The sequence below is a fragment of the Metarhizium brunneum genome, chromosome 3 (genome assembly GCF_013426205.1).
Source record: "Metarhizium brunneum chromosome 3, complete sequence".
Lineage (NCBI taxonomy): Eukaryota > Fungi > Ascomycota > Sordariomycetes > Hypocreales > Clavicipitaceae > Metarhizium > Metarhizium brunneum.
In genome coordinates, this window is record NC_089424.1 from 313,705 (window position 1) to 340,162 (window position 26,458).

The window sequence follows — 26,458 nt, forward strand, 5'->3', positions numbered from 1 at the left end:
CAGCTGCGCCAATTTCCAACTCTGCACATTTCTCACGTTTATGGATGTCGAGACTAACTTTCAAAAGTTCATTGATTGGCTTCGCACTCGAATACCGATAATCCGACCAATTTACACCCCTTATTTAAATATTAGCATTATTTAAACTATAGTTTATAAGTTAAGGTATACTTACCAGCCTATAGCTATTGCAGTAGAATTAGGTGCCGGATCAAAGCCATCTTCAGGTAATCTTGCATAGCGTATTGTCTTGCTCTCCTGAATTGGGGTTGCTAATTTTACAATAGCAATATCATTGATCGCAAAATCAGGGCCGGTTTGACCGACCTTTGTGGGATTAAGACGATAGTCAGGATGCTGCTTTATAGATGCGACTTTGACTTTGACTCCTCCACCGTTTGTCCTATTCTACATAATTAGTTTTATACTTCTTCTTAGGGGCGAATAGACTTACTACTGCTCCTGCCGTTACAAGAGTCATGTGACGGCAATGAGCGGCAGTCAGAACAGTATCACTATTCAATAAAATACCACCACACAAAGGCATACGAGGTCCCTCAAGAGAAACCATGAACGGAAATTCACCAAGCTTGGCCCTATCTCCGCCAACAATTCTCTTGTCCATAGCTGCTAATGTTGAAATAGCAGATAACGCGAGAACTAGCATAGTAGTAACTTTGCCAGCCATTTTGAAATTTAGAATAGATGCAAGATATGAAAGAGAAGCGTGTAAGATTGTGCGAGTAGTAACTAGAGGTAAATTTAAAAGACTTTAAAATGTTACCAAGTAGTAGTTACTTGCAACGATATCTATTCAAGCTAGCTAGCAGCTAAGGGTTATATAGCAGTTTTAATAGCGGCGAGTTACTCTAGAGATGGGCTAGATAATAAAAGTTACGCCGAATCTCCCACTCACTGCATAAACTAATATAGACTTTAGATTATTATAGCGTGAGTTATACTTTCCCTGGTCTTTATACCCCACTATACCTACTAGTATAGGCGGGCGGGGATACTTTCTCCTACAACTACGGTCCACTCCCTGAATTATTCTTTATACGTGACCTAACAGGATAGCTAGTAGCAGGGGTTAATATATTAACTATAACTTATATATTTTAAGAAATTAAGTATTAGAAAAGGTTTTATTAAAACGTTTTTTAGTTAATTATTAGCCTTCTTGTTAGGTCACGTATACAGAGTACAGAATAATTCAAGAGTTGGACTGTACATATATAAATCACGCTACTAATCTAAAAGTCAATGCAGAATCACGCGAATTCAAGTGCAGCAAGGACTAGCTACATACCCAAGGTGGATCTACGTTGTAACGGGCCGAGCCCGGTGTGGCTCGGATCGCACTCTCCCGTATCTTTATTTCATCTATTTTTCAGCACGAGCGGTAGTCGTTGGGTAACCCACGCCAAGTTCCGTATCCTCCAATATTCCACATTTCGCCTGACTCGTAACAAGGCGGGATGAGATTAGAATTGGGATCCTGGACCTGGACGGTTGTTTGACACTGGCCTTTACCACGACATTGATGCAGGATTCTGTGTTGGCTGACACTGATTATGGATTATAGCATGAGTCGTACAACTATGCAGTATTGTCTTTCTTACTACTAGCATTGTATAGGGAGCCGAGTACGGAGTAGAGCCGAGTACGGAGTACTCCGTAATACATCAAGGTGCCCAGGCCTAGGTAACTGTGGCCGCGTTTGCAACACCGAGGATCAAAAGATCAACAGTCCGAGACCGCTCTGTGCTAATAGCTGGAAGTCGACCCGACGGGTGGTGTCACGTTATGAGACTCATGTTAACTAGGACAGTCAGCGTCCGACATTTCGCGAATTGGAAGCATTCAGCCAATACGCTGTAAAAGGACATGGCCACAGGTCGTGGACCTACGTCGGACGTATTTACTCTAGCATGCTTGGGCTGCGGTATGGGAGCAAGGCAATGTGGGCGAACCAATCCCTGAGCATCCTGGCCCAATATTCCTAGCCGACTAGAAAGGTCAGATGAAAAGCCTGATATGACGGAACTAGATGCCCCGGCCAAGCCTCACGCGCCTTGTGAGACACCCAGATAAGGCAAATCTTGCAAGATAATGCGAAGGCTTAGCCGACTTGACAGCCCCCCAAACCTGACTGCGAGCATTGAAAATCCTTCCGAGAACGCCGAGCACTGGAGGCAACCCATCACGAGAGGTGGTCATTACCACCAGGCCATTTTTGCTGGATTTTTCGATAAAAAGCACGTCGATAAGCCCCAGTGTTTGTAGAGTTGGCCAACGCTTCTGGTTTATCCGGCAGCAGGTCGTAGATTTATAGATTTGATAGATAGTAGAGACCAAATGAGCGTTTCTGGGCGACAGGGCGCGAGAATTCGTAGCCTGATAATCTCAGCGGAACGGGACGGCAGCAGCGGAGAGGAGACGTGCATCAAGGACATGGACCTGCGACAGGAAGCGGAGCCTGTTGGGCCCAACAATGATGTGACCAGCGCGACCAAGGCAATGGCGGCTTGCGACACCAAGCGAGATGTGGGAATCGACAGGGTCAATGGAGCAAACGAGGTTGAGAAGGGAAAAAACAAGGCACGAGTTGGCTTCGGTGGTCTGGTCTTATCTCTTTGAAAGTCGAGCACCTTGTGGGGCCCCGCTGCCTCACGGATTGTGGTGGACAAAGCTAGTACTAAGTGAATAATATAATAGTGTGACCAGCATAATGTAGCTGCTTGCACCTGACAGGGTTGTTAGTATACTTCGTACTACTTAAACTATGTGGAAGTAAAAGTACTGTTTATCTGCTTTTATCTGATTAGTTATATACCCCTGGGCTTGGCCCCCCACAAGGTGCTCGACTTTCAAAGAGATAGAGTCCAGACCAGTCTGGTATGTCTAGTTCTTGAAAGCAGCAGGAGGTGGAGAGTAGGCCGCGGGGGCGGCGCCTTACCCGCGCAGGCAGGCGGTCGAAAACGGCACATGCAGCCAATTGCAGCGACCGACCAGACTTTATATGCAATTGAAGTTTCCAAGACATCTGATGCAGATAACTTGACTTAGTAGGTGCCTTAATATTTCTAACTTAATGCGATTAGTAGGTCAAGGGACCCGGCTCAGAAACGACCTTGATAGTTGCACCATAATTCATAACCCGCTACCTCTCATACCGATCAGATCTTTATGAAATGTCAAGTGTGCGATAACGCCACAAGTACAGTGGCCTCTCCCTCAGGAAAATATCATGGCCATCCGCGGTATTGTTGTTGGTTGCCACAGGTCTCACCGAGACTTGAATGGGGAACGAAGACGGGGTGAATGAGATACAGGTCGAATACGTTCTTCCCAGCGATATTGGAACCCAAGCAACTTTCTCTTTGACAATAGTAACGCTCATCTTCCTGGCGAGAGAATGGCCTCTCAGGTTTTTGTGACATCCTCGGGAGGAAGGAACACGTTCAGGCGGCGGGCCTTCCGGTTGAAAATCGAGTCAATCTGAAATTGCGAGAGGTTTACGAGTGTCACGTCCATCCACCATTCATTATTGACCATGTGAACGGCAATATCCCAATCTATACAAACCCCCGAACACTCTGGCATGGCGTGATTCCATCCCAGCCTCGTTGAAGAGGTGATGGGCATGCACAAGCCTGACGTCAGAAATCTTAACCCCAGGTCATGTTTGCTCGGGGCGACCCGGGACGATGGAACTGCCCAAATTCGAGCGTTTTCATCGTCTTTATGATGGCGCCGCGTACCGAACGTGCTTCAACGAGGAGATTTCAGCTCAATGAACAAATATTTTCGGAGTACACTCGTGTGATTTGAAAGAGCTATGGGCAGAAAGGTATGAATAAGTTTTTTTGGGGGGGTCTGCGAGTATGTGCGCTGTCTCTGTTAATATAACTAAGCATTTATACAGACTGTTCCTTAATCATTGCGTTTTAAATACGATAATGTCTAGCATAAGGATTAACATTGCATGCTAATATCCAGCAGTTTTCCAAGCCTCCGGAGAAAGGGACTTTACTCAAACCTCTTTGTAAAACCAATAATAGAAAGGTTATAGCTAAATGGCTTATAGGCTTCAGCGTCGAAATCCATATGCATCGTGGGAACAAGAAGTCTGGTGCTAGTACATGGGACCTGTCAAGACGACAACTCTCGGCCCCGTGCGGCGGGCGAATTTTAATGACTCTGGACTCAATTATACTACAATTCAAGCCCCTGGCCCTCTATGGCATGGCCTATCGTCCAAAGTAACTATCAAGTTCAAGAAGGAATAGTGGATTCACCATCTTGGTAAACAAAACATCAAGAGGGACGGTTGATGAGAATCAGACTATAATACACGCACACGCATGTAATTATTGCATAATATATACCATGACAGAAGCAGCACCTCTGTGCTTCTCTGCTCGTCCACGTGGCGGCAGGACCCCGAGCGAATCAGGGTACTCATATCCATCTCCGGCGCCTGGAGTAACGAGCCTACCACGGTCAGCACATTCGCTGTCTCTCTCTGTGTGGTCTTGAAGCATATGGATGCCTCGACGTGGTGATGGGTTAAATCTAGACCATCACCGTAGTTGAAAGGAAACGTGTTCAAGCCAGAACAAGACTCGTTCCCCTCCACGTATAGTGATGGCTTTGGCATGGAAAGCTCTGTTCTACTTGTCACTGAATTGGCTTAGGCGTTTCCAGCCCATGACCCATTTGGTGGATTTGACGATGGCCCCAGAGTTTAATGATGCTTATCATCTGTCAACAGTATCCCTCTGGTTCCAGCCTTCTACGAGCCCGGACAGCATCGACCGCACCGGTCAACACCGACGCGCCCGAACAAAATCCGAATTTTAGTTCATAAGCTAAAGCAAGGCAGCTGTACCCGAGGGCGGACGCAAGACATGGAAGCTGCCGGTCAGAGTGTGGGTATTTTGCTTCGCGGGGTTGATGGTGAAGCATGTAATTGGTGTAAACCAGCCAGCGTTGTGACGTTTGCCGACGGTCGGCAATATTCTGTGCCTCACCGTTTTGGGTCTTGTCCATGCTTGCTCTCGGCGTATAAAGGGGACAGAGCCCTTCAGTCAGCTCGTTTCCAAACCTCGCATCGCATCTTCACAGTTGTCTATCGTGATAGTCTCATCAAGAAGAGAAGAAATGAGTCCCGTGACAGTCGACACTGTAACCCAGGCTCGTGCCATTGTCAACGCCAGGTTGGACGAGTTGGACGACGGCCTGCATCAAGTGAACAGGACGCTCCATGCAAATCCAGAGCTTGCATACAAGGAGTTCATCGCCCATGACACCATTACCGCCTACCTCGAGAAGCTTGGTTTCCAGGTGGAGAGGAGCGCGTGGGGATTGGCCACGAGTTTTGATGCCACCGTTGGATCTGGCGATAGACAAGTCATCTTTTGTGCCGAGTATGACGCCCTGCCAGAGATTGGGCATGCCTGTGGCCACAACCTCATTGCCATCTCGTCCATCGGGGCCTTCCTTGGAGCGGCAGCGGCCATGTCGGCGCTCAAAATCGACGGCCGTATTCGACTCCTGGGAACGCCGGCAGAAGAGTCCGGCGGAGGCAAGCAGGACCTCGTCGAGGCGGGCGCATTCAACCCTCCCGAGAGCGTCGTCGCGGCCATCATGGCTCACCCCATGCCGATAGAGTATGTCTCTCAGGGGGGGTTCTCGGGCCTGGCGGGCATGAAGCTCATTGCTTGCCAAGGCACGCTCGTCGAATTCAAGGGCCGAACAGCACACGCGGCCGGTGAGCCGTGGAAAGGTGTCAACGCGCTTGACGGAGCCGTCGCGGCATACAACAATGTCTCTCTCCTGAGGCAACAGATGCACACGGAAGATAGAGTACACGGCGTCTTCGAGGTCGGAGGCACGGCGCCCAATGTGATCCCCGACTACACCCGCATGAACTGGATAGTGAGAAGCCCAACGGCGGCGGGATGTGACAAGCTCATGGAACGGGTGACCAAGTGCTGGGAGGCTGGCGCATCCGCGTCGGCTTGCGAGATGAAAACGACGAGGTTCGTCCGAAGCCCCTTCTTGTTGTTGCCAAGTTGTTCGTACTTGCTCGAGGGTGCCAAGAAGAAACTATTAACATTGGACATTCCCAACAGACAGCACCACTACTTGAATCTCAGGGCCAATGATAGTCTGTGCCAAATCTACGTGGATGAAATGGCCGCCTTTGGCCAAAACATTCATCTCAAAATAGATCGGGCGTTGAACGCATCCACCGACATGGGCAACGTATCCCATTTTGTGCCCAGTTTCCACGGCGGAATTGGCATACCCGCGGAACCCGGCGTTGCCATGCACAATCCGCGGTTTGCCGCTGCCGCCGGGACGGATGAGGCTCACGGAGCGGCGATTCAGGCGGCAAAGGGAATGGCCATGCTGGGGTTGAGGGTGCTTTTGGACAGCAAAGTTGCCGCTCAAGCGCGTCTCGACTTTGAAAGGGACGACGAAGAAGCACACTTGTAGCCTGTAGGGCACCGTCACACGCACGTATACATGAAGACAGGCTTACCAGTAAACCATTTGCGATTCACAATAAACAATTGGTCGAGATATTTTTGTCTTGCCCAGAGCAGTTCACTGTCCCAACCCGGTCACTGTCCGAGACCTTCAAGACGGCATTTGTGAACTGGGGAACATGGAGAGTAAATTGACTCACGCCGCGTTGCCCAGGAACTTGGAGGGTCTGTAGCACGCTACCAGCAGTAATTCTCCGCAGGGGAAATTGTTACAGAACGTTCCCGAGGCAGAGAGACTCGAAATGTGACTGGCCGAGACGAGGATCCAGGACCTTCGGGCTTGCCGAAGACTCCGCAAACCTCACGCCAGAAACACGTCCCGTCTGGTATCAGTCTGTGCCATCAGGGTATGTACATGGGTGCGGACAGGGGCGCCATTTCCGACATGGCGGGCGCGACAGCGATATTCGTCGTGCGCGAATAGTGACCCAGGCTGCGAATAGTTGCGCCGTACCGCACGCCAACTGACATCTGGAGGCTACACGAATGGGAGCCGTGCTACTCATACATAGAGACTCCTGGGAAGCAAAAGCAAAACCCGCAACGCCATCAAGCAGCCGCACGAGGGACTCGGCACAGCTGGTCCCGTCGTCTCGCTGAGTCACTGCCATGCGTAAAAGTCTAGTGCCAAGGCGTGCCTCAACACGAAAAGGGCCGTTATTTTTAGAGAGCCACTACTGCCAACTAGTACAAAACCATTCTAGACGGTTGGAGTCGTAGGGCCTGGCGATTGTAGTCAAGAGGCCAGGAGGCTTGATGACTCGGTCAAGAACCCCCCGACCCGGCGGGCAATCAATTCTCTGACACGACATCCAGCCCTACCCTCCACAGCTGGCGAACAGAGGCATTGATCGATCGACAGGATGCCCGAGAGCAGTCGGCCCGGTGCTATTGGCTCGCCGCCACGATCCCTGTGGCCGGCTGATGATTGCCGAGCGCCCAGCGCCATCCAAGACCCCGTCGTGCCCACAAAGCCGCGCGTTAAGAGGGCCGTCTGCGAATTTCTGGATCCTGAGGATCCCGCTGTCCCCTGAAGGGGAACACCTGGAAAAAGAACCTGGGCTGATGGGGAGGGCGGTGGTCCCGGCGAGCTGGCAAACGACGGCAAATCCCAGCCGCGACCCCAGAGCCATTGGGTTACGCCCAAGAGGAAGATGGTAAAGAGAAGATTGTCGCGCCTGTTTTGTAAGGGCTCAAAAGGTCCTGAGCGTTTATTACGTCTGCGGCGGCTCGCAACGAGTAGCACGGAGTACTAGTAGCTGGAAAGGCTGAGGGCAGCTCTGGTTTTGTTGAAATACCACCTCGCGTACCACCCTGTCTCGCGCCCGTTGCGAGGCATGTACGGAGTACCAGACCAGACACGTGGCTGTCATCATTGACGCAAATTCTCCTCTCCTCTCCCGGCCTCTTCCCGTGCTGCCGCCGCCGAATTCCTTCCTCTGAATCGGAGGGAGACGAGGGCCGTTCTGTCAGTCCAGTGTCCTCTCTGGCCCACGACTGGGACAGCATCCGTCTTGCCATCCGCCCTCGCAAAAAGCATGTCGTCGACAGAGGAAACCTTGTCTGCAGCCGGCGCTGCGCCCGGGGCCCAGGAACCGTCATCGACCCCAGAAATGTGTGCCGTCAAGGAGGCTGTGCCAGCGGCACCATCACCGCAACAGGCAACACTGGCTGCAACGGGCAGAGCTAGCACGCAAGACAGAGTCTCAGTCCATCAAGGCCAGCAGCAGCAGCCGCCGCCGGTGAAGCTGGTCAGGCAAAAGGACGGGCAGTGGGCGCTCGCCCGGGACGGGAGGCTGATCAACAACCTCTCGCGGGCCGTGGGCTTCATGGAGCTCGCCAACGCGGGCGACTTTGCCGCCAACGTGTGGAACGACGTGCCCGTGCCCGTCTACGCCGTCGTCTTCATGGCCATTGGCGGCACCGTCGCGGGCTTCCTGTCCATCTTTGCCTTCCGGGACGCCAGGCGCGCCTGCTGCAACGTCCGCTACCTGCGGAGGCAGAGGCTGCTGCTGCTCGAGGAGAAGAGGCGGCTCGCGGCGCGGTGCGAGTCGACGCTCGAGACGGACATCATCCTGGCCATCAACTTTCGCGAGCTGGGCACCGAGCTCGTGACGCGATGGATCATGGACCTGCTCATGGGCTTTGGCGCCATCCTCATCTCCGTCGGCACCTACATGGCCATTGGCGGCGCGAATCCCTCCGTCTTCCTCGCGTCCAACCTGCTGTCTGGCTACGTCGGCAACACGCCCATTGCCCTCTTTGGCCTCTGCAACTCGTTGTGGGCTGCCTTCATCTTCGCCAAGGCCCAGCGGCACATCAGCGCGTCGCGCAAACTGCTCGGCGCCTGCACCGCATCGGCCCTCGTCAAGCGAAGAGCGCGCAAGGTCCAGGTGTTTTCCGTCATCAACGGCACGGCCACCATCCTCGGCGGCGTGGGCTCCATGATTACGGCCACGCGGTGGTGGGGATACGTCATCCTGATTCCCGTCATCATATCCTCCGTCTTCTGCAACATTTGGTGGCGACGCATGATTGGATACACGCGATCCGAGGGCCATCCCGCCATGGTCCGGGACGAACTCATCTACGCCCTCGAGTTCGCCGCCGCGTCCGAGGTCAAGAGCCTCGAGGACCCCGAGGCCCCCCCGGCGTGGTGCGCCGAGCTGCCGGACTCACTCGGGGACATGCTTCGTTTCTTGACGCGCCACTCCCTCATTCACCAGTACTGCGCCGACGTGATTGCCAATCCGCAAATCTGCCAGGCACTGGGCGGCAACGCGACCGACTTGGCCGAACTCTCCGTCAGTCCCGAGAGCCTGCTGGCTCTTCCGGCCGACCTCCAGCAGATTCTCCTCGACCATGCCCACAGCATGGCCCGCGAGGTCGGGCCCGATCACTTCAAAAACAGAGAGAGATATCTCGCCGAAATTCTTGGCACCTATTGCACCATGGCACTCCGCCATGGCATAATGGACGACACCGACAGCGCTGAGCGCCGGGAGAAGAATACGGAAAAGGTGTAGAAGCAATCTAATCTGCCTTTGATCCGCTGCGGCCGGCTCGTTTGACAATCCCTTTCTTGCTCATAATAGTGTAGTCGGGCCACTACGTTTTCAGCATATACACGTTGCATAGTTTTTGTTCTAGAGAGCGGTTTAGTTTTATACAGGACGTAATTCGAGAATAATGACAAAAGCATTGCCTTTCCGCCCACGTGTGCCTGAACCTTACATGTAAACTCATCTTGTTGGCCATCTGGCTCGCGATACAACGCGCCCAACTGGTCGCCAACTCAACATGCCATGCAACGCTCCAAAGAGGCTCCATTTCCCATTCCCGACTCTTTGCTCCGTATGTAGCCCAGACCAATTATCAAACCGACACAGCATTATCAGACGGGCACCCTTATCAGACTACCGAGTCGTCCGTGGCTTCCCACTCCGGTTAGCCCATGTCGATTCAAATCATGCTCCAGGGGTCAGCATGATTCAAACCGACCAGGATGCAAGGGCAGAGCCTTTCTCGGACCACCGGTGACGCGGGTTCCATCTTACCATGGTTCCTAAAACCCCGGCCAAGCTTCTCTCGGGGGGCTGTGTAGTTCGTCCCTCCGACGACGGCTCTGGCAAAGCCGCCCAGTGCTCTCTCACACTTGCCCCCCCTTCGCAGCCAGTCTCTCGCGGACCAGAGAGGCATCTCATTGATACCAGCAGCAGAGTCACAAAAACACCATGCTCCTCATCGCCACGGCGCTGGTGTTGGCGCTCTCGCAAGCCGCGCTGGCGGCGGCCGGGTTAGGGCTGGCTCCCACACCCACGGCCAAGCAGCACGTTGCGGCAATCTTTGCTCGGCAGACGGGCCGCCGCGCCCTCGACGACTGCTCGTCTGTCCTCGACAACTTTCTCGATCTCCCCACGCCGCCGCCCGACCTTTCCAGCTACGCGCAGCAGGTGGCGGCCACGCAGACGGGCGCCGCCGCCATCCGCTTCCCAGACAGCCTCTCCAGCAGGGCGAGCAAGTACCAGTCCTCGGTGCTTTCGTGGTGCAGCGAACAGAGGGACGCCCTGACAAAGTGTACGGAGCTGCCGGCCCTGCAGTCGCAGTACTCGGGTGTCTGCCAGGCCGCGGGGGCCAACGCCGCGGCAACCGGCGCCAACGGCGGCACAGATTTGGGCATCAACATCTTTAATAATATCGATACAGGTGGTGGAGCTGGCGGTGCCGGCGGTGCGGGTAGTTCTGGAGGAGGAGGAGGCGGAGGAGGCGGCGGCAGCAGCGGCGGCGACGGTGCGTCCGGGGGAGGCGGTATATCCAGCGGTGCCGTTGCCGGAATCGTCATTGGCGTTCTCGCAGCGGTGGGAGTACTCGCCGGCATCGCGGCCTTTGTCATCTGGAGAGCTAGGCGGAAGCGCGCGGCCGCGAACGCGATGGATGTGGCGCGGCAGCAGCCGATGAGCGGGCAGCAGACGCCGCCCTCGGGCATGCTTCACAACTTCGGCCAGGCGTACGACAAGGACAGCCCGACATACAGCGAGGCCAGCTACCAGACTCTCCCGCACGAGCGGTCCGTCCATGAGATGCCGGGGGTGAGGGCCCCGGCTGAGTTGATGGGCAGCACGGAGGCGGTGCCTGTCGAACTGCACAACCCGGAGCCGGTGTATGAGATGCTGGCGGACTATCGGCCGAACAAGGCGGCTGTGGCGAATGTAGGATACAAGAGTTGAAATTTATGTGGTAATCAGCGCCGGGTTTTATCCCATGGTGAAGCGGCATCATTCGTTACTTGTGAATATTCATTGGAGTTTTTGCTTATTAGCCTCTTTCATAACTCGTTAAGTAGGCGGTATTTATCTAAAAAGTATTGCGTCCATCTTCTATTGAATTACATCATGGTCCATCACATCATATATACAATCCTCCGCCCAAAACAAAGTCCTACTCATGGGACGGCCCATAGCTGGCCATCAAATCAGCCATGGCCTTGGCCCCATTGTCGGCAAACAGTATCTTCGAATTAGACCACGTCTCCTCGGCGGATGCGCGGGCCCTGGCAAACATTTCCTTTTCATACTCGGCCGTAGACAACGGGCCGGCGTCTCGGGAGTCTGGCTCGTTCCACGCGCTCGCAATGGCTTTGGACAGCTCGAGCGCATCGCGCATGGCAAGGTTGACGCCTTCTCCGGCCCAGGGCATCATCAGGTGTGCTGCGTCGCCTATCAGTGTCACGCCTGGGGTATTTTCCCACGTGTGCCCAACGGGGAGCATGTACATCCGTCTCATGTTCAGGGCCCGAGGATCGCGGGGCGTCAATTCGTTATCCAGCGCCGTCTCGATGAGCTCTTGGATTGCGGGGCTCCATGCCTGGAACAGCTTCGGGTCATGGAGCAGCGCGTCTCGGACAACGGCAGGGTCGGTATTGTCCTCGAACTGGGCAAAGTCGTCCTTGTTCGAGGATGAGGCGCTGACATGAAGACAGATGGAGCCTCCGACGCCTCGGTGGGTAACGAGGCCGTTTTTGCCGCCGAGAAGGAAGCTTGTGCCATGTCCAACGAGGCGTGCGAGATGGGGATATCGCTCTGACGCGTTGGGGATATGCAGGGTCGTGTAATACATGCCACCGTGTTGGGGCTCGACAAGGGTCACGAGAGGCCGAACCTTGGACCATGCGCCGTCTGCTCCCACAACGAGGTCGTGTGTAAAGGTGCCATTGTCACCAAAGTCCAATGTAAACTGGCCTGTTGAGCTGCTCGCTGCCCTGCGGAGCTTGTGGTTCCATTTCAGCGCCTCGGGGTTGTTGGCCGCCAGCAGAAGATGAGTGAGCGAGTTGCGCGCCACCTCGGGTCGATTACGGCCCGACCCAGAATCCTTGTAGTGAAGAGTGCCCTGGTCATCCACGATGAGGGTATCTTGGCTGCAGTCGTTGGTGAGAGCCGAGAACTGGTCCCAGAGCCCGCAGGCTTGGATGGCAGCTAGGCCTGCATCGTCGTGGAGATCGAGCATGCCAGATGGCGTTGACATGATGCTGTCTGAGGGGGCGTCGCGGAGTTCATAAATGGTGTATGGGATTCCTTGCTTCTGGAGGAGTGCGCCGAGACAGAGTCCCCCGGGGCCGGCGCCTACAATGGCGATTGTCTGTTTGGAAGCCATTTTGGTTGTAAATATATGTGCCAAGACTCAGCCGGAGAAGTTGAGAACACAATGCAGAGGGGAGACGTGATGGGCTTTTCAACATTTAGGGCTAGGAGAAAGTTTATATACCGGAAACTTTCTGCCCCAAGGATCGGTGCTCTGTAGTCCGTATATTTGCTGGCATCACGGAGCCGCTGACGGAACATGAAATTGACTCGGCGAGCCGGACGCAGCTTCGGTCCCGAAACGTCGTACGGACGGGGCTACCCTAGGGCAGGCGGCGACGCCAGGAGCGTCAAATTTGCACCAATTATACGTCAACTGGGAAAGAGACGGGAAATTTTTTTCTATTGACACTACAGTTTGTAATGCGGCAATAGAGAAGTCCCAACTACATATACGTTCGTAGTAGGTACTGTAGTTTCATATCGCATTCACTAGATTGCCGCGGCACGACATGGGAACTGTGCCAACCTCAAGGCGAAAAACCGTTCCACCAAAGAGAATTATCGACATGGCGTTTGCTGCAATTAAAATATACATCAGAAACGGACTTGCCCGGCGAAAAGGTCATACCATCATTTTATTAAGTCAAGAGAGAGAGAGGTAAGGAGAAATTAAAAAAAAAAAAATTGCATGCAGACGCAAAAAGAAAAGTGGCTCTCCCGCCGGGAATTGAACCCGGGTCTCAAGCGTGACAAGCTTGCATACTGACCACTATACTACGGAAGATGAGGGCCAGTTTATCTCTGACCCCGTAGTTTCTGTCGATCGGAGGTCCATAATCCATATATATAGGCATCTAAAAACGCTGCACTGGCCTATTTTTCTCTCTTCAATGTTCACCCAGCTGCCATTTGCCAAAGTCACTGCCGAGTCACTTGAATATACCTCCAGGCGCCTCCACAAGCCCAAGCTCCAGATGTCTTGTTCATCTCCCTCTCTCCTTAGCTCGCGTTTCTCTCTAGCTATTAGTATACTTGCAGCATGGATCCGAAAATCAACAAGAATAAAATACCAACATGGTTCCTTGCATCTCAAACTGCTCAGAGTTGAAAAGATGATTTTTACGTCGGAGATTGTGTCATTAGCCCTGGAGGAGTATAATTTAACCCTCTGAATAATAATAGTCATCTCGCGCATGCAATAAAGGTCAATGCTTCGAGATCGCATTTAGAAGCAATGGGAATTGTTACTTTGACACTATCTGTACTTGCTCTTCCCGAGGCTAATAAATCTAGCTTCTATTCCAAATTAAATGTCTCCTCTTTCTAGTTGTAGATTAAGCATTATACTAGAAGGCAAGGTGTATAGAAATGCTCTCATGCATTCCTATAAAGCTATATCACTGAATTATTATTAAGGAAGTTGTACTTTAATTCTGAGAAGAAAAAAGTACAAGTTCAATAGCGATTTCGTAGACTTTAGTAGAGTTGCGCTTTGCATCAAACTCTAGATCCATACAAACCAAACTGTCTGCCGGCATGTGTTACACGGAAAAGGCCCAACAGATCGTGAAGCCCAACAAAAGGGCTTCGCCGATAAAGGAACCTGTTGGTTACACAGCTAGAACATGTGCCCGGGTAAGAGCCCTAGGCCTAGGCGTTCCTTTTATATATATAAAGCAGTCACCCTTCCCTTCCTTCCTCTTAGCAACTCAGGACCTTTGACATCCTACGAGATTATTATTGAATTGAGCCCCTTTTGCTCCAAGCCTTCATATTGAACCCTTGTCACAGCATGTCTCCCTTGTCAATCTCCTTCAGCCGCCTAATGACAGGCCAGAAATCATGATTGCTCCTGGAAGACTTTACAAGCTCCCACTGCATCGTTACTCTGGTCGCCGGGGTCTGTCAAAGACGAAACATGTGTGGTTGCTCAGGCCTGCTAAAGGGATTCGATTTCAGATACTTTTTGCAGAATCCCGAGTCCATCCAGGTTTTTTCAAGACATGGATTGTGACAAGGGCTCAACAGAGGGCTTGGAGCAATTTACTCAATTCATCTAATAATAGTCTTTGGTATCAAAGGTCCTTGGTTTTCCTGAAGGCCTTGAGGGACCGAAGATGTCTATTTATATAAGTCTATTTATATAAGAAGTCGGTGAGGACCTTCTGCCCTAATCCCGTGACCGTAGCCCTTGTGTAACAACGTGTGACATTGGCCCATTTCCGTGTGACATCAGTGGCCTCAGAATCGCCAGAGCCGACGCCAAGGATACCACCAGCTTTGAACCAGAGCATTGCACAGGCCATCCTATTTTTTTTGGCTTGCCAAATCCGCAAGTGTGCTGGGCGGAGATGCAGCAGTGTAGATACCCCCAGTGCCAATGACACCGTAGGACATGCAGAGCAGGAGCTCTCTGGATAGTAGACACGGAAACAATAACATGATGTCGTGGCCGGGTCCATAGTTTCTTACGCCATAGCTGTGCCGGAGAAAATGGGCAAGGGCCTTGATGAGGTCGCGAGCTGCCGATTTCATCATGGCATGAGAGGCATCATGCACCTCAGCCTGCAGGGGTGGGTAATTAGTTCAATATTGGTTGGTTGCATGTGGTTTCGGCTGCCGTTGAAGGAGTCGACGGAGTCTGATGCGGCAACGGTCTGGCGCATGGGCTACATATGTATGCAGGACGGGAGCTTGGTGACGTTGCCGAGTGGAAATGGCGTCCGTACATATGTAGTGTCATGCCGGCTTTGGGAGGATATGCTCGTAGCTCCCAGTCGTTGGGCGCAGACGACGTCGGAGCTTTTGGAATACATATCTCGTGTTCCAATGCAGCACCTTGAACGCCTTGCGCCAAGAGTGAGCACCAACTTACATCTGGACAAGCTTTCATTTATATATTGCTGATGCCTTTGGCCAAAACTCGAGGTGTTGCTGACCTGTTTCTAGTTAACTACCAAAAGCCCTCGTGTTCCCGCAAGTCAGTCATGACAAAACCACCATCTAGATGCGAAGAAACTGTTCTTCGGCTGCAGCTCCGCAAGCGGTCAAATAACCTCGTCAACTTGTGTCATTGCACTGCGTCAACGTCCACCTGCCACATTAGGCTCAAGGCCGGGCCACCAAATATGGCCGAGTTCAATCTTGGGTCTCTGGCAACAACTCCTGTTGTCTTATCGTCCGTGTCCAACTGCGACCACCAGCAAAGGACTGGCCAGAGCTCCGAACAACTTTTCTGACTGCCCTCTGCAGAGGTGATGCATATGTATTGCTCCATGCGGGATTCTGATTGGAGCTGCAAGCTCATGGAATTTGAACTTTGCCGCCGAGACTGCGCTCAGGCGTGTCGTGGTAGCATCACAAGACATGAATCTCGGTGTGCATGGTGCAGGGAGTGCACAAGTGGCCGTTGGCTCATGCAGAACAGTTGAGGCAATGTAACTCGGAGCCTAACATGGTTCTAGCTTATTGTAACCCAAATCCTCCGCCTTGGCATGCGTGATAAGACTAATGGCACTGACGTGTAGAGTATTCCAACGGGCTTTACATGGGGTAAACTCGTCGCGCGGGCTTACGTGAAGTAACGTCATCAGTGTTGGTGCTTGCATGCATTCTCATTGTAATAGTTGAGAATGGGGCACAGTTGGTCTGCTTGACATGCTGAGTTACGGCCATGGCGTGCCCGAAACTACCAAGGTTGCTGTTTTTCAGAAATGTACGCCATGTTAGCAACGAGATGAGCTTTTCAGCGTATATGGAGTTACTCGAGTATTTATAGAGCTCGTCCTCTGGCAAAATCGTCTTCACTTGGTCGTGAATCTCCATGGTCATTGAACAACGATATACACTGCTCTTTTCAACACGTATACATCGGGAGCTATTCGTACATAGAATGCAACTCACAATGCTTGCCAATGTATTTTCGTTATTTGTCCGGCTACTTGTATACAAACTGATTTCCTTTACAGCTCGCCATCACCGTCTTGATCAGTGCGGTTTGTGCTGTTCCTTATCCCCCCTCAGTCGCCGACCCCAGTGTCACCTCAGAGCCCCCTGCCTCAGTTTTCACAGTCAAGAAACCTTATGGCGGCAACTTCATGCCCGGAAACCATCCCCAAATCACTGCAGGTACCGCTTCTGAATCTCCAGTTTCTGCCCGCATGGAGCGACGCCAGAAGGGCGAGCGTGTCCGCTATGGCAACCTCGCCACCCACAAGAGCCGCAACGTCCATGACGGCAGGGGCAACGGCGTCGACTCTTATACAATGTACTGGGGTGACGGAAGTACTAGACAAGGCTGGCCCCCCAGAAGCCGCTGGGTCTCTTTCGAGAACATGTTCCACAATTACAAGAGCCAGATGTTGCGGTCCTGCGGCAACCAGAACCCCCCTCAGCCCAACAACAGCGGGAAAGAGATTGGTGCCATCTACGACGCCATCCAGAGGGCTGCCGATGCCTCTGGGGTTGACCACCGCTTCATCCTCGCTGTCATGATGGAGGAATCCCACGGTTGCGTTCGTGCCCCGACTACCAACTGGGGGGTGCGTAACCCAGGTCTCATGCAGGACCATAATGGCTACGGCACTTGCAACGATAACGGCCGCGTCCAGAGCCCGTGCCCTGCCTCTACTATTTACGAGATGATCAGTGAGGGTGCTGCCGGTACTGACTCTGGCGATGGCCTCGCCAGCTGCATGAACGAGTCTGGTCGTGGGGACATCTCTGCGTTTTACCGCGCGGCCAGAATTTACAATTCGGGCTCTATTTCCAACACGGGGCAGCTACAGAACGGTATTGCTACTCACTGCTACGCCAGTGACATTGCCAAGTGAGACTCTTCCCAACCATATTTTTGTCGAGATTGTCGCTCGCTGACTCGCTGGCCTGCAATGCATAGTCGTCTTACAGGATGGGTGAATGCTCCCTCCAAGTGCAACTGCGACAGGAACCCCGGCAGCTGCAATATTGTTACCCACTGATCATTGAACCCATAACATTTGGTGGTGAACTGGTGCTTTCAATAAAGTCGGTCCTATATGTATAGTTGGAATCAAAACACTTGTTATCCTCGGCATTCTCCGTCTACGACTCAAACAAGAGGCCTGACTCCTGTGACAAGGCTACGATAGTAGGCCTGAAGCAAAAGGCTTGAATTGAAAGATGATCCTGAAGGATATCCAAGGTCTTTCGTTTTACAAGAGGAAGGAAGAGAAGAGTGACTACTATATAGTCAATATATATACATGAAGGGAACGTCCGTGCCTAGGGCTCTTGCCCGGTCATGTGTTGAATCTGTGTAGCCAATCGACAGGTCCTTTGTTGGTGAAGCCCCTTTGCTGGGCTTCAAAGTCGTTGGGTCTTTTCCGTGTACCAACTTGACTGGTAACAATTCTTGTGCAGGTTGCGAATGGAATGCCGTTGGTTGGTACCATCTGCCCAAGATTGTCTGCCTGGATACCTTTTTGACGCCATAAACAGTTCAATTCGATTGAAAAGAAACGGACTTCAGCACAAGATGACATCTTCCTCTTTCAAACCCCAATTTTCCCTGTTAGCAATACCCTGGCCTTCCATCAAGCCAAAGATGAACGCTTCTCCAACCAGTCTGTAGTGTTGTTCTTTATTCATCCCTCTCAGTATGACAGGAACCCTCAAACCAGGAATGATGCAGCAAACATCTCCTTCCTCGGCAGCCTCGGGAGCGAGCCCATAGTAGCCGTTGCTTGTGAGGATAAACCTCCGACCCGTACACCACGCACTCGTATGAAGTCTGAAATCTCTGCCATCACTGCCTTGCGCTACCTGTTCTATCTCAGCCATGTTCGCGTAGCCGAGAGAGGCGCTCTTCCTGCAAAGCCTCAGACAAAACGCCGCTTCATCCGCCGTCAAGGCCCAACGGCCCTCGTGTGCTCCCCGCCGCAGCGTCTTGATAAAGGCAAGCAGACGCTCGCCATCATCGTATGCGGATTTATGCCTCGTCTTGGCTAGGTATATCCAAAGATTGACCAAAAAATCCTTGTTCTTGTCGGGAATCCGTTCTGCAAGTAGAACTAACAGATTCTGTAGAGGCAAAGGTACAACTTTCCACAGGATCGTCAGCGAATTCTGGTTCTGCAGAGAAAACCCTTCCCAAAGAGTACACAGAGCCGTAGGCAAACCCTTGGGAAGGGCCTTGGATCGGAAGTGAATTCGGTCGAGGATAAGCCCACGAAGCCTCAAGCCTGCCGAGGAGACGAAGCTAAGCTTTGTCGGCTTCATCCCTCGTGATGCGTTGTATGGCACATCATGAAGACCAAACTGGTCAGTGGAAGCAACGTAGTCCCATCTGGGAACCCAAGATGGTAGGTCGGATTTGAGCGTCTCGGAAGTGTGATCCACTGCTGACAGAATACATAGGTCATTCGTATGCTTGAGAAATTCGAGCGCCAGCTCATGGAATGCTTCATCATTCGGCTTTTGATAATCTGGCACCACAATCGGGCCACTTCCAAGACCAACCTGGGCCATGCGTAGTCCGAGAAACGCATAGACCCTATCTCTGGCATCTGAACACCGAAGACGCTTTGCCCGGGCTAGAAACGCAACAAAGTTTTCCGAGTCTGGCCGGTCTCTGTTCCAAAGACCGGCTATATGGACATCGCAGATAAATAGTCAGTGCTTGAAACATAGGAATTGGGCTTTGTGGAGGAGCCAAAAGTGAACTCGGACCAAATCCGGCCACGGGAACGCCGTCGAGCCGTACAGAACACGGGCATCTCTAGAGAGAGCAGCCTCTTGCACCACCCAGACACGGCTGAACCATGGCGAGACGATCATGTTGCCGAGAAAGCCCCATCTAGGATCCTTGGCCATGGGGTCGTCCTGGCCTAGGGGTGGTATTTGATCCCAAGAGCCGAACTGTTGAATCATCTGGTTGACGTCGCCTAGCAGAGATTCCACAAGGCTGCCTTGTCCATTGTCTGGGCCGAGGCAGATTAGGGTTCTTTTGGCCCCCCCGAAGATGAGGCCCATGAGCGCGACCTGCTCGCTTTTCTCTTTCGGGTCTTCCTGGTTAATGCAGATCGAGTCTGCCCACAGCGTTCTTGGTGCATCCGGTAATCGAACCCGTCTGAGCACATCCCACAAATTCACTGTGATGGGGATAGTCTTTCCGGCACACCACAGCCGCTTGGTCTTGTTGCTGCTACCCCATACGTAGGAGATGATCTCAACCTCCGATAAGTCCGTGAGCGTACAAGTGTGAAGATGGCACAAGAGGGCTTCCTTGTCCTTTCCGGGTTGTAGGACTAGGTATCGGGTGTATTTTCCTCTTGGTAGAGGAGCGTACTCGTAAGGTTCGGGCGACTTGGAAAACTGAATGCTCAGACTAGTGAGGCTGAGCCTATATCTCTGTTTGCGTGGCGCCTGCGAATTCGTGTGCTCGCCAGTCGTCCCAGGCGCAGAGGGCCTTGGGGAATCGTTTTGACTGGGATTGTGGACTATGGAAGTCGTGGGTAATGCAGAGCGTGTATACTGGACAGTCGGCTTGGCCTGCTCGCTTGCTTGAGGCTCAATAGGATGGCCGTCGTTCGGATTCCGAAGATGGGACGGGTCGCTAGTCATCCAAGTTTCCGCTTTACGTTCGAGCTGCGATACCATGGGCGTGTCGGCAGGGTTTTGTGGTGTTTTTCCGTTATTCTGCGCCCCGATCCCCTCCTCTTCCTTTCTCCCGAACTCCTTAAAGAGGCCTCGGGCAGAGGATTTTGAAGACATGTTCCAACAAACAATGTTGACAAGGCCGACGATTGACCGCGATGAGGTCGCTAATCAAGATGATGCGGAGACCACGCGCTGAATTCCAAGACATTTGCGGCTGAAATAAATAGGTGACATTCTTGGGTTTTCTTTAGGTAATCACACTCGACTTCGCTGAGTGGCAGCATCTTAAGGTAGCTGTACGCTACCCTCAGGTGCCAATACATATCAGGCTCGATGTTGCGCAATGTCACCAGGCAGGAGGCTGCATTCTTACTGCGTAGACTGCCTCTATCACTCTTGCCAAAGCGGCCAAAAGAGGAGTATGGAAGCAAGATTGATGAACATGTCACCGTTTTCTCGGCTATATGAACTCGGTATAAGGCCCTCCATAGCCCCTGTGTCTGTGATATTTACAAGAGTAGATGTGTCTCTTTAGCCGTGACAATCCGTATCAATCCTAGCTTTCTACCATGTTTGGGTTATTTGTATCCCGATTCACGGCTAAAGTCACTAGTTATTTCTATCACACAGCTCTTCATCAGAGTCGGCCGTCAATATTATTACGCCACCTTGTGGCCTGATCTTCGCAAGCTGCTTGACAAGTCTTGTTACAAAATAGCAAGGCTGCCGAGAAAAACCCAGTAATGCAGCTCGCTGCAGATGTCAAGTGACTACATATGTAGTACAAATAATGAGAGTTTATCAGCTACCACTGGAATCCCCCTGGCAGCCGAACTGCCGGAAACGAGCCAACACAACCCGGAGAATGTAATGCGCCTGCATGAGCGCATACAGCGGATTATGAGGACAAAAGCTATGTATATGGAATGTTTACTTTCGCTGACAAGCACCGGGAACTACCTGGCATCGTGGATATAATAGCCTCAATTGGCATAAAATCACATTCACAACAGTGCCGGTGGCTACTCGTGCTTCATCTCATCGTCCAACTGGACCAGTGGAGGATTTTTCCAATTACAGTCCCAGACAAGAAACGATTGGCCATCTCCCAAATTCCTGACAAGGTTATTTCCCCGCCTTCTGGGCGATAACATAGTTGATGTTTCTTATTTCTCCTAAAAACAAGTTTGTTAGTAAACAAGCTTCTGACTGCATGGCTACAAGCTGCGCATGCGTTTATGTAGTATATATTGATAAAATTCTACTATCATTACGATGGTGCTCATGGGCGAGTAGATATCTCGCTATTGCAACAGTCTCCTTGCGTAGTGCATCAAAAGGGGGCGAAAATGGCAAGCTCCTCTGATCTTACGTCATGCCCAACAGTGTTATTCAAATCTTTCTCAACCTGGCCAATACTTCGTAAAGTTTCTTCTTTACTATTCATCTATTTCATCCACCTAAACGTGCACGTGTTGCTATAGGTCAGGCTTGTACGCAGGGCGGCTTAAATTGAACCCCAAGAAGCATAATCCTAGCTGCCGCGGCCTCAAGCTAAGTGCCCAGACTCAGGCGATGATGATGTGATCATGGCGCTGCCGCTAAGACATATTACTTCATCCCACGTGGCAACGGTGCCCAAGCGGCAATAGAAAAAAAAACCGTTTGTTGGTTTGAGTTTTGCAGGGGTGAAGGGTTGAGAAGGCCTGAGCCCTCGAGTGCTACGTTGCCCACGAGAGTCACCCAAACACCAGTCACTAAAATGCCAGAGCCGCGGGGATGCCCGGTATTAAATAAGATAAGGACATCTGTTCTGGGCTGCATTTTCAGGTCGGCAAATATTGGCTTCATGTCAAGCAAGCCACATGACGCTCTGGCATCGAACCCTTGCAAGATAGGAAAACAAACTGTGGAAATGCAATGGAATCAGTTCCGAGCAAACCTCTGAGCTGGTGAGCATCTATTTCAATATCCTTGAGCTCCCTCTATGGAAATTGGTGCTCTGAGTGGTGACACCACTTAAGCATACTTGACGCAAACTCCGACGTTCCCGCATCCGGGAGTTGTTTCGGGTGTTACTTTGACTGCGGTCGTAATCCATTTAATTACGCAGAGGGATGATAATATCGCGTCACGAGGGCCTGGCATAACGACTATAGAGTGTGTCTGTTTGGTGGTAAGCTGGGGTTGTAGCATGCTACCATGCGTGAGTCATGTCACAACCATCTGCCGTAGAATACCGACCATTGCGACTCCTTGGCATGCAGATTTTCGAGGGGAATGCCGGTCAGGACCCTTGGGCTATGTCCTTCATTATCGTGTGCGGTTAATATAGTGTGCAATTCGACCCGCCGGAGGTTGTCGTCATGCACGGCCGCCAGAGTTTCCACGAGTCAGGCTGCTGTTTTGGTGACATGAGAAACAAGAGCACATCATGTACACACTACGCTACTTACATTGATCACGTTTGTGTAGAAGAAGACCGATGCATACATCTATATATATGTCCGCTGCACACCCCGTCTCAAACTTTCCAAGGTGCTAATTCGCAATCTAATAGTCATCACCCATTATTACATACATCCCAAGGATTACTCCTTATTCCACACTCGTTAACTCCATTTATCAATATGAAAGCTTCAAGTGTTCTTCTTGCTGTATTTTCTGGGCTGGCTATAGCCGCTCCTGCTCTGGACCCCCGTCAAAACGTTGACAAGCTCAATGCGGCCCTCAAAGCCCTCAACGAGAAAAACGCGGATGTGGAGGAGCGTATAGGCACAAGCGTGGATGACCAAGCCAAAAGACATAAACAATGGAAGGATCGGTCGACTAAACAAGTGGAATTGATCAAGACGGCGAAAGTCGTGGTGGACCAATTGGCGGAGCTCATTAATATAGCAGCACAGAAAGCTGATGAGGCACCAGGTAGACTGGATGAGCAAGTAAGTAATCTAGAAAGCTGACTAAGTTGCGAGTAATGAAGCTAATACAGCAAACTATAGGAGAAGAGGCGAGAAGCAGATAATCAAGACTATTGGAACATTGCAAAAGACTTTAAAGTTGCAATCAAGGGTTAAACCTTTCGGGCTGTCTTGCATTGCGAGGTCTTGGTGATTTTCCGACCTACAAGGAAACGCTATAGTCGTTGTATGGAGTTCTCCTCCAGGAGTTTAAGCTCGGCCGGCTATTGCATGATGGGACAAGAAGTAGCGTAGGAGAAATATACCGCCACCCTTTTCCCTCTTTCAAGAATTATTGGTGATTTGGTGTTGCGATTAAAGCCATGTGAATGAGTGTACATGCAGGCCGGACATATCCTTGATGCCTAAAACGACAGAGATGCTCGAGTTCAACTTGCCGACCATGTGGCTAATAGGCAATAAAGAGTAAAAACCCAGTTTTAGCTCCAGTGTTCCTCGCCACTTGCTTATTCACTCACAAGAGACTGACGTCAATTTGGTTCCTCACTTTCTATTGCACCTCAGAGCGCCTTGTTATACACTCAATTTGTTCACGTTTTTCTATTGTAGAACAGTATGGCCTTTTAGATAAATATATAAAGAGAGGTGATTGGACCAACCTGGATCTTGGATGGGCATCCACACCTAGACTGTCGACAAGAATAGGGATTGACGCTGGTATAGTCTTCATGTAGAGTTCATAATACGGCCAAATTCAACCGTCAGCATGTGAGCGCCCACCGCCACAGCCCACCATTTACCATCCAACAACCACAATGACAGGCCTCTAAGCGGTGCAGGGTTTTGGCTGGACGCCCGGTAAGGCGTTTCCGGGCGCTCACCAACACAGCCTCTGTTGAGAGGGCTGAAATGTAACCCCATGTCATCTCCGACCGGCCGACAGTGCAAATGGTTCCGAGTGACCGGACAGATGGATCTATCTGAAGTATTCATTGGCCTGAGTTGCTACCAGTGCCTGAACTCTGCCAGGCAAGCATAGCTGCGAACTCGACAAATCCTGCAACACCACAATGCCGCCGCCGGATCAACGGACCGCCTCTTGGCAAGTTCATACAAGCAGCCCGGCCGAGACTTCCAGCGGCAGTAGAGGCGGCCCTTGTCACACGTGCCGGCGTCAGCGGCTTCGCTGCGATGCCACCAGGCCCAGCTGCAACAAGTGTCTGGCACGAGGCGTGGAATGTCTGGGCTACGGGCCACGGGCAATTCTCTGGGTGCAGCCCAAATCGCCTGCGCAGGTGGGAAAGTCGACAGATGAGAGCACAAAAGAACCAGAGTCGATGGCGGCGACGGGGAAAAAGAAGGGGAGGCCAAGATTGGTGCTGATGCCCAAGAATACAAGAGAGTCCCCGGCACAGTCGGAGCCTCAAGCACGCCATGAACCGGAATGGGTGTTTGTGAACCACGCAGACTCCCAGGATGGCAGGAGAGCACTGGCCAAGAAGCAGGCCGTATCGTCCGAGTTGGTACCTGCAGGATATCACAACAACATGCTGGCCCTTTCCATGCTGGATTATAGTATGCCACGCGCTTTGCCCTCGCATCATGACCCTTTCACAAGAGCGAGACTGACGTGCCTTTTTTTTTCGCAACTAGTGAACAAGTACATTGTTTCAGACATGGTTCTCTTCGACAACGAGGTCAACCCTCATAGAGTAGAGCTGGAGTACTGGCGGTATTTCCCAGACGTCATCATAGACATGGTCATCTCGTGCTGTCTCACGCACCAGGTCATACGGTGCCACGCGACGCAGGACAGTTTTCCACAGACGTCGAGCAACGTCCGTAGCCAGCTCGTCCATGTCACGAAACACCGCATATCGTCGTTTCAAAACCCGTCCGTTGGCATCATATTCAAGCATCACCTTCGCACGCTGCGGCAGCTCGGTGAGGACCTGAAGGATCAAGAGCTCCGATATAGTGATGTCGTACTCGCGGCCATCATTACCCTGGTGAGGGTAGAGGTTCGTGGTGCCCATTCAGAAGCGGCCACGGCTGCATGCTGAACTGACGGTGCGAATAGATCCAGCAATCCGCCTTTGGGGCTTGGCCGGCCCATCTTGATGCCGCAAGAGCCATCATCGCCCAGCGCGGCGGTTTCCAAACATTTCTGCCGGAGAATAACGCAAACATCGGCGAGGGCTTGGCAACGTTTGTCTTGTAGGTTCACTCTCCGAGCCATGTCTGCCCTTCAAGGAGCACGAGGTTGACAGCATGGTCAGCGTGGACGTCCTTGGTGCCATATTCACACCCAGCAACATGCTGAATTCCCGCGACACACTCGCTCAGCTCGAGTACGTGCCGTTTCTGGACACGATTTGCAGGGACGGCGCAAATTCCGACTTTCCCTGCGCGAACCGACTCCTCGAATGCATCATACGAATCAACCAGATACGCACTCTTGGTCAGGGGGTCGAGGGACAAGGCTCTGATTTGGATACGGCATGTTCGCAAATATTCCACCGCATCGCGTCATTTGATGCCGCAGCCTGGGCTCAGTCTCGGTTACTCGAGCTCGGCTCCTCCTCTCCGCCATCTTGGTCCCCCGAGATTCGAGATGCTCGTCAAAATGGAGCAATTGCGGTGCCGCGCGCCACGATTCAAGCCATGACGGAGGATCTAGCCCGAGCCTTCCAATACGCCGTCATGCTATATTGCGTTCGAACGCTTTACATGGACCGTGGCAAATCCGTGCCGGACTCGCTTGCGTCCCTCGTCGCTGCTCCGCTTCAATCAAAACAACAGGTTCCTCTTGATGTCGAAAACCTACACCAGTCTGCGCTACACGGACTTTTGCAAGCCTTGCACCGCCTCTGGGCCATGGAGAAGAGCAGTGGTCCGGCATGGGTGGGCAAGTTTTCGTTTTGGCCGATTTGGGTGGCGGGCATGGAACTTGATCCAAAAGTCGCAACGTCGCATGAGCAGACGTTTATATGCGCGTCGTTGCAAAGACTGTGCTACTACCTTGGTGCTCTGGGGCCGTTGGATGCCGTCTCTGCCCTGCAGGCTGTTTGGGCAAAGACGGCAGTTGAAGCCGGTGCTGGGCAGGACGAGACGTGGGATCGTCGACTCATGGTGCCAGGTCTGCGCTACATGTTTTGTTTCTGATGGCGCCGTTGTATGTGGGCTCTCTGCTTTTTATTTTGTGGGGTAGACGTTGTGTTTGGTGGTTTGTCGACGGATGGAAAAAAGAAGCGGGCAC

At 52.0% G+C, this 26,458-nt stretch overlaps 11 protein-coding genes and 1 non-coding gene across 12 annotated transcripts; 9 read left to right on the top strand and 3 right to left on the bottom strand.

Moving 5' to 3' along the window:
* Positions 1 to 171: 171 nt before the first annotated feature.
* On the bottom strand, positions 172 to 688 carry G6M90_00g053390 (uncharacterized protein; the record flags this gene model as incomplete). Its single annotated transcript, XM_066130560.1, has 3 exons — positions 172 to 408; positions 455 to 462; positions 550 to 688. 3 exons carry the CDS (start codon positions 686 to 688, stop codon positions 172 to 174), a joined length of 384 nt encoding a protein of 127 aa, XP_065986830.1.
* Positions 689 to 2,358: 1,670 nt separating this feature from the next.
* G6M90_00g053400 (uncharacterized protein) lies at positions 2,359 to 2,640 on the top strand (the record flags this gene model as incomplete). The annotated part of the gene is made up of 1 exon (XM_066130561.1): positions 2,359 to 2,640. The coding sequence occupies one exon, from the start codon at positions 2,359 to 2,361 to the stop codon at positions 2,638 to 2,640; it is 282 nt and encodes a 93-aa protein (XP_065986904.1).
* Positions 2,641 to 5,166: 2,526 nt separating this feature from the next.
* On the top strand, positions 5,167 to 6,507 carry Pm20d2_0 (Peptidase M20 domain-containing protein 2; the record flags this gene model as incomplete). Its single annotated transcript, XM_014684979.1, has 1 exon — positions 5,167 to 6,507. The coding sequence occupies one exon, from the start codon at positions 5,167 to 5,169 to the stop codon at positions 6,505 to 6,507; it is 1,341 nt and encodes a 446-aa protein (XP_014540465.1).
* A 916-nt stretch (positions 6,508 to 7,423) lies between these two features.
* G6M90_00g053420 (uncharacterized protein) lies at positions 7,424 to 7,594 on the top strand (the record flags this gene model as incomplete). Its single annotated transcript, XM_066130562.1, has 1 exon — positions 7,424 to 7,594. One exon carries the CDS (start codon positions 7,424 to 7,426, stop codon positions 7,592 to 7,594), a length of 171 nt encoding a protein of 56 aa, XP_065986891.1.
* Positions 7,595 to 8,098: 504 nt separating this feature from the next.
* Positions 8,099 to 9,586, top strand: G6M90_00g053430 (uncharacterized protein; the record flags this gene model as incomplete). The annotated part of the gene is made up of 1 exon (XM_014684980.1): positions 8,099 to 9,586. One exon carries the CDS (start codon positions 8,099 to 8,101, stop codon positions 9,584 to 9,586), a length of 1,488 nt encoding a protein of 495 aa, XP_014540466.1.
* Positions 9,587 to 10,294: 708 nt separating this feature from the next.
* On the top strand, positions 10,295 to 11,287 carry G6M90_00g053440 (uncharacterized protein; the record flags this gene model as incomplete). Its single annotated transcript, XM_014684981.1, has 1 exon — positions 10,295 to 11,287. One exon carries the CDS (start codon positions 10,295 to 10,297, stop codon positions 11,285 to 11,287), a length of 993 nt encoding a protein of 330 aa, XP_014540467.1.
* Positions 11,288 to 11,498: 211 nt separating this feature from the next.
* asqM (Monooxygenase asqM) lies at positions 11,499 to 12,710 on the bottom strand (the record flags this gene model as incomplete). Its single annotated transcript, XM_014684982.1, has 1 exon — positions 11,499 to 12,710. The coding sequence occupies one exon, from the start codon at positions 12,708 to 12,710 to the stop codon at positions 11,499 to 11,501; it is 1,212 nt and encodes a 403-aa protein (XP_014540468.1).
* Positions 12,711 to 13,352: 642 nt separating this feature from the next.
* On the top strand, positions 13,353 to 13,424 carry G6M90_tRNA00000078. The gene has a single exon. It is a non-coding gene; the product is annotated as a tRNA-Asp (tRNA).
* Positions 13,425 to 16,544: 3,120 nt separating this feature from the next.
* On the top strand, positions 16,545 to 17,472 carry G6M90_00g053460 (uncharacterized protein; the record flags this gene model as incomplete). Its single annotated transcript, XM_014684983.1, has 2 exons — positions 16,545 to 16,556; positions 16,609 to 17,472. The coding sequence occupies 2 exons, from the start codon at positions 16,545 to 16,547 to the stop codon at positions 17,470 to 17,472; spliced, it is 876 nt and encodes a 291-aa protein (XP_014540469.1).
* Positions 17,473 to 18,145: 673 nt separating this feature from the next.
* Positions 18,146 to 20,392, bottom strand: G6M90_00g053470 (uncharacterized protein; the record flags this gene model as incomplete). The annotated part of the gene is made up of 2 exons (XM_066130563.1): positions 18,146 to 19,250; positions 19,383 to 20,392. 2 exons carry the CDS (start codon positions 20,390 to 20,392, stop codon positions 18,146 to 18,148), a joined length of 2,115 nt encoding a protein of 704 aa, XP_065986734.1.
* A 2,516-nt stretch (positions 20,393 to 22,908) lies between these two features.
* Positions 22,909 to 23,355, top strand: G6M90_00g053480 (uncharacterized protein; the record flags this gene model as incomplete). The annotated part of the gene is made up of 2 exons (XM_014684985.1): positions 22,909 to 23,220; positions 23,281 to 23,355. The coding sequence occupies 2 exons, from the start codon at positions 22,909 to 22,911 to the stop codon at positions 23,353 to 23,355; spliced, it is 387 nt and encodes a 128-aa protein (XP_014540471.1).
* A 914-nt stretch (positions 23,356 to 24,269) lies between these two features.
* On the top strand, positions 24,270 to 26,364 carry G6M90_00g053490 (uncharacterized protein; the record flags this gene model as incomplete). Its single annotated transcript, XM_066130564.1, has 4 exons — positions 24,270 to 24,774; positions 24,853 to 25,220; positions 25,280 to 25,416; positions 25,479 to 26,364. The coding sequence occupies 4 exons, from the start codon at positions 24,270 to 24,272 to the stop codon at positions 26,362 to 26,364; spliced, it is 1,896 nt and encodes a 631-aa protein (XP_065986727.1).
* Between the last annotated feature and the right edge of the window lie 94 nt (positions 26,365 to 26,458).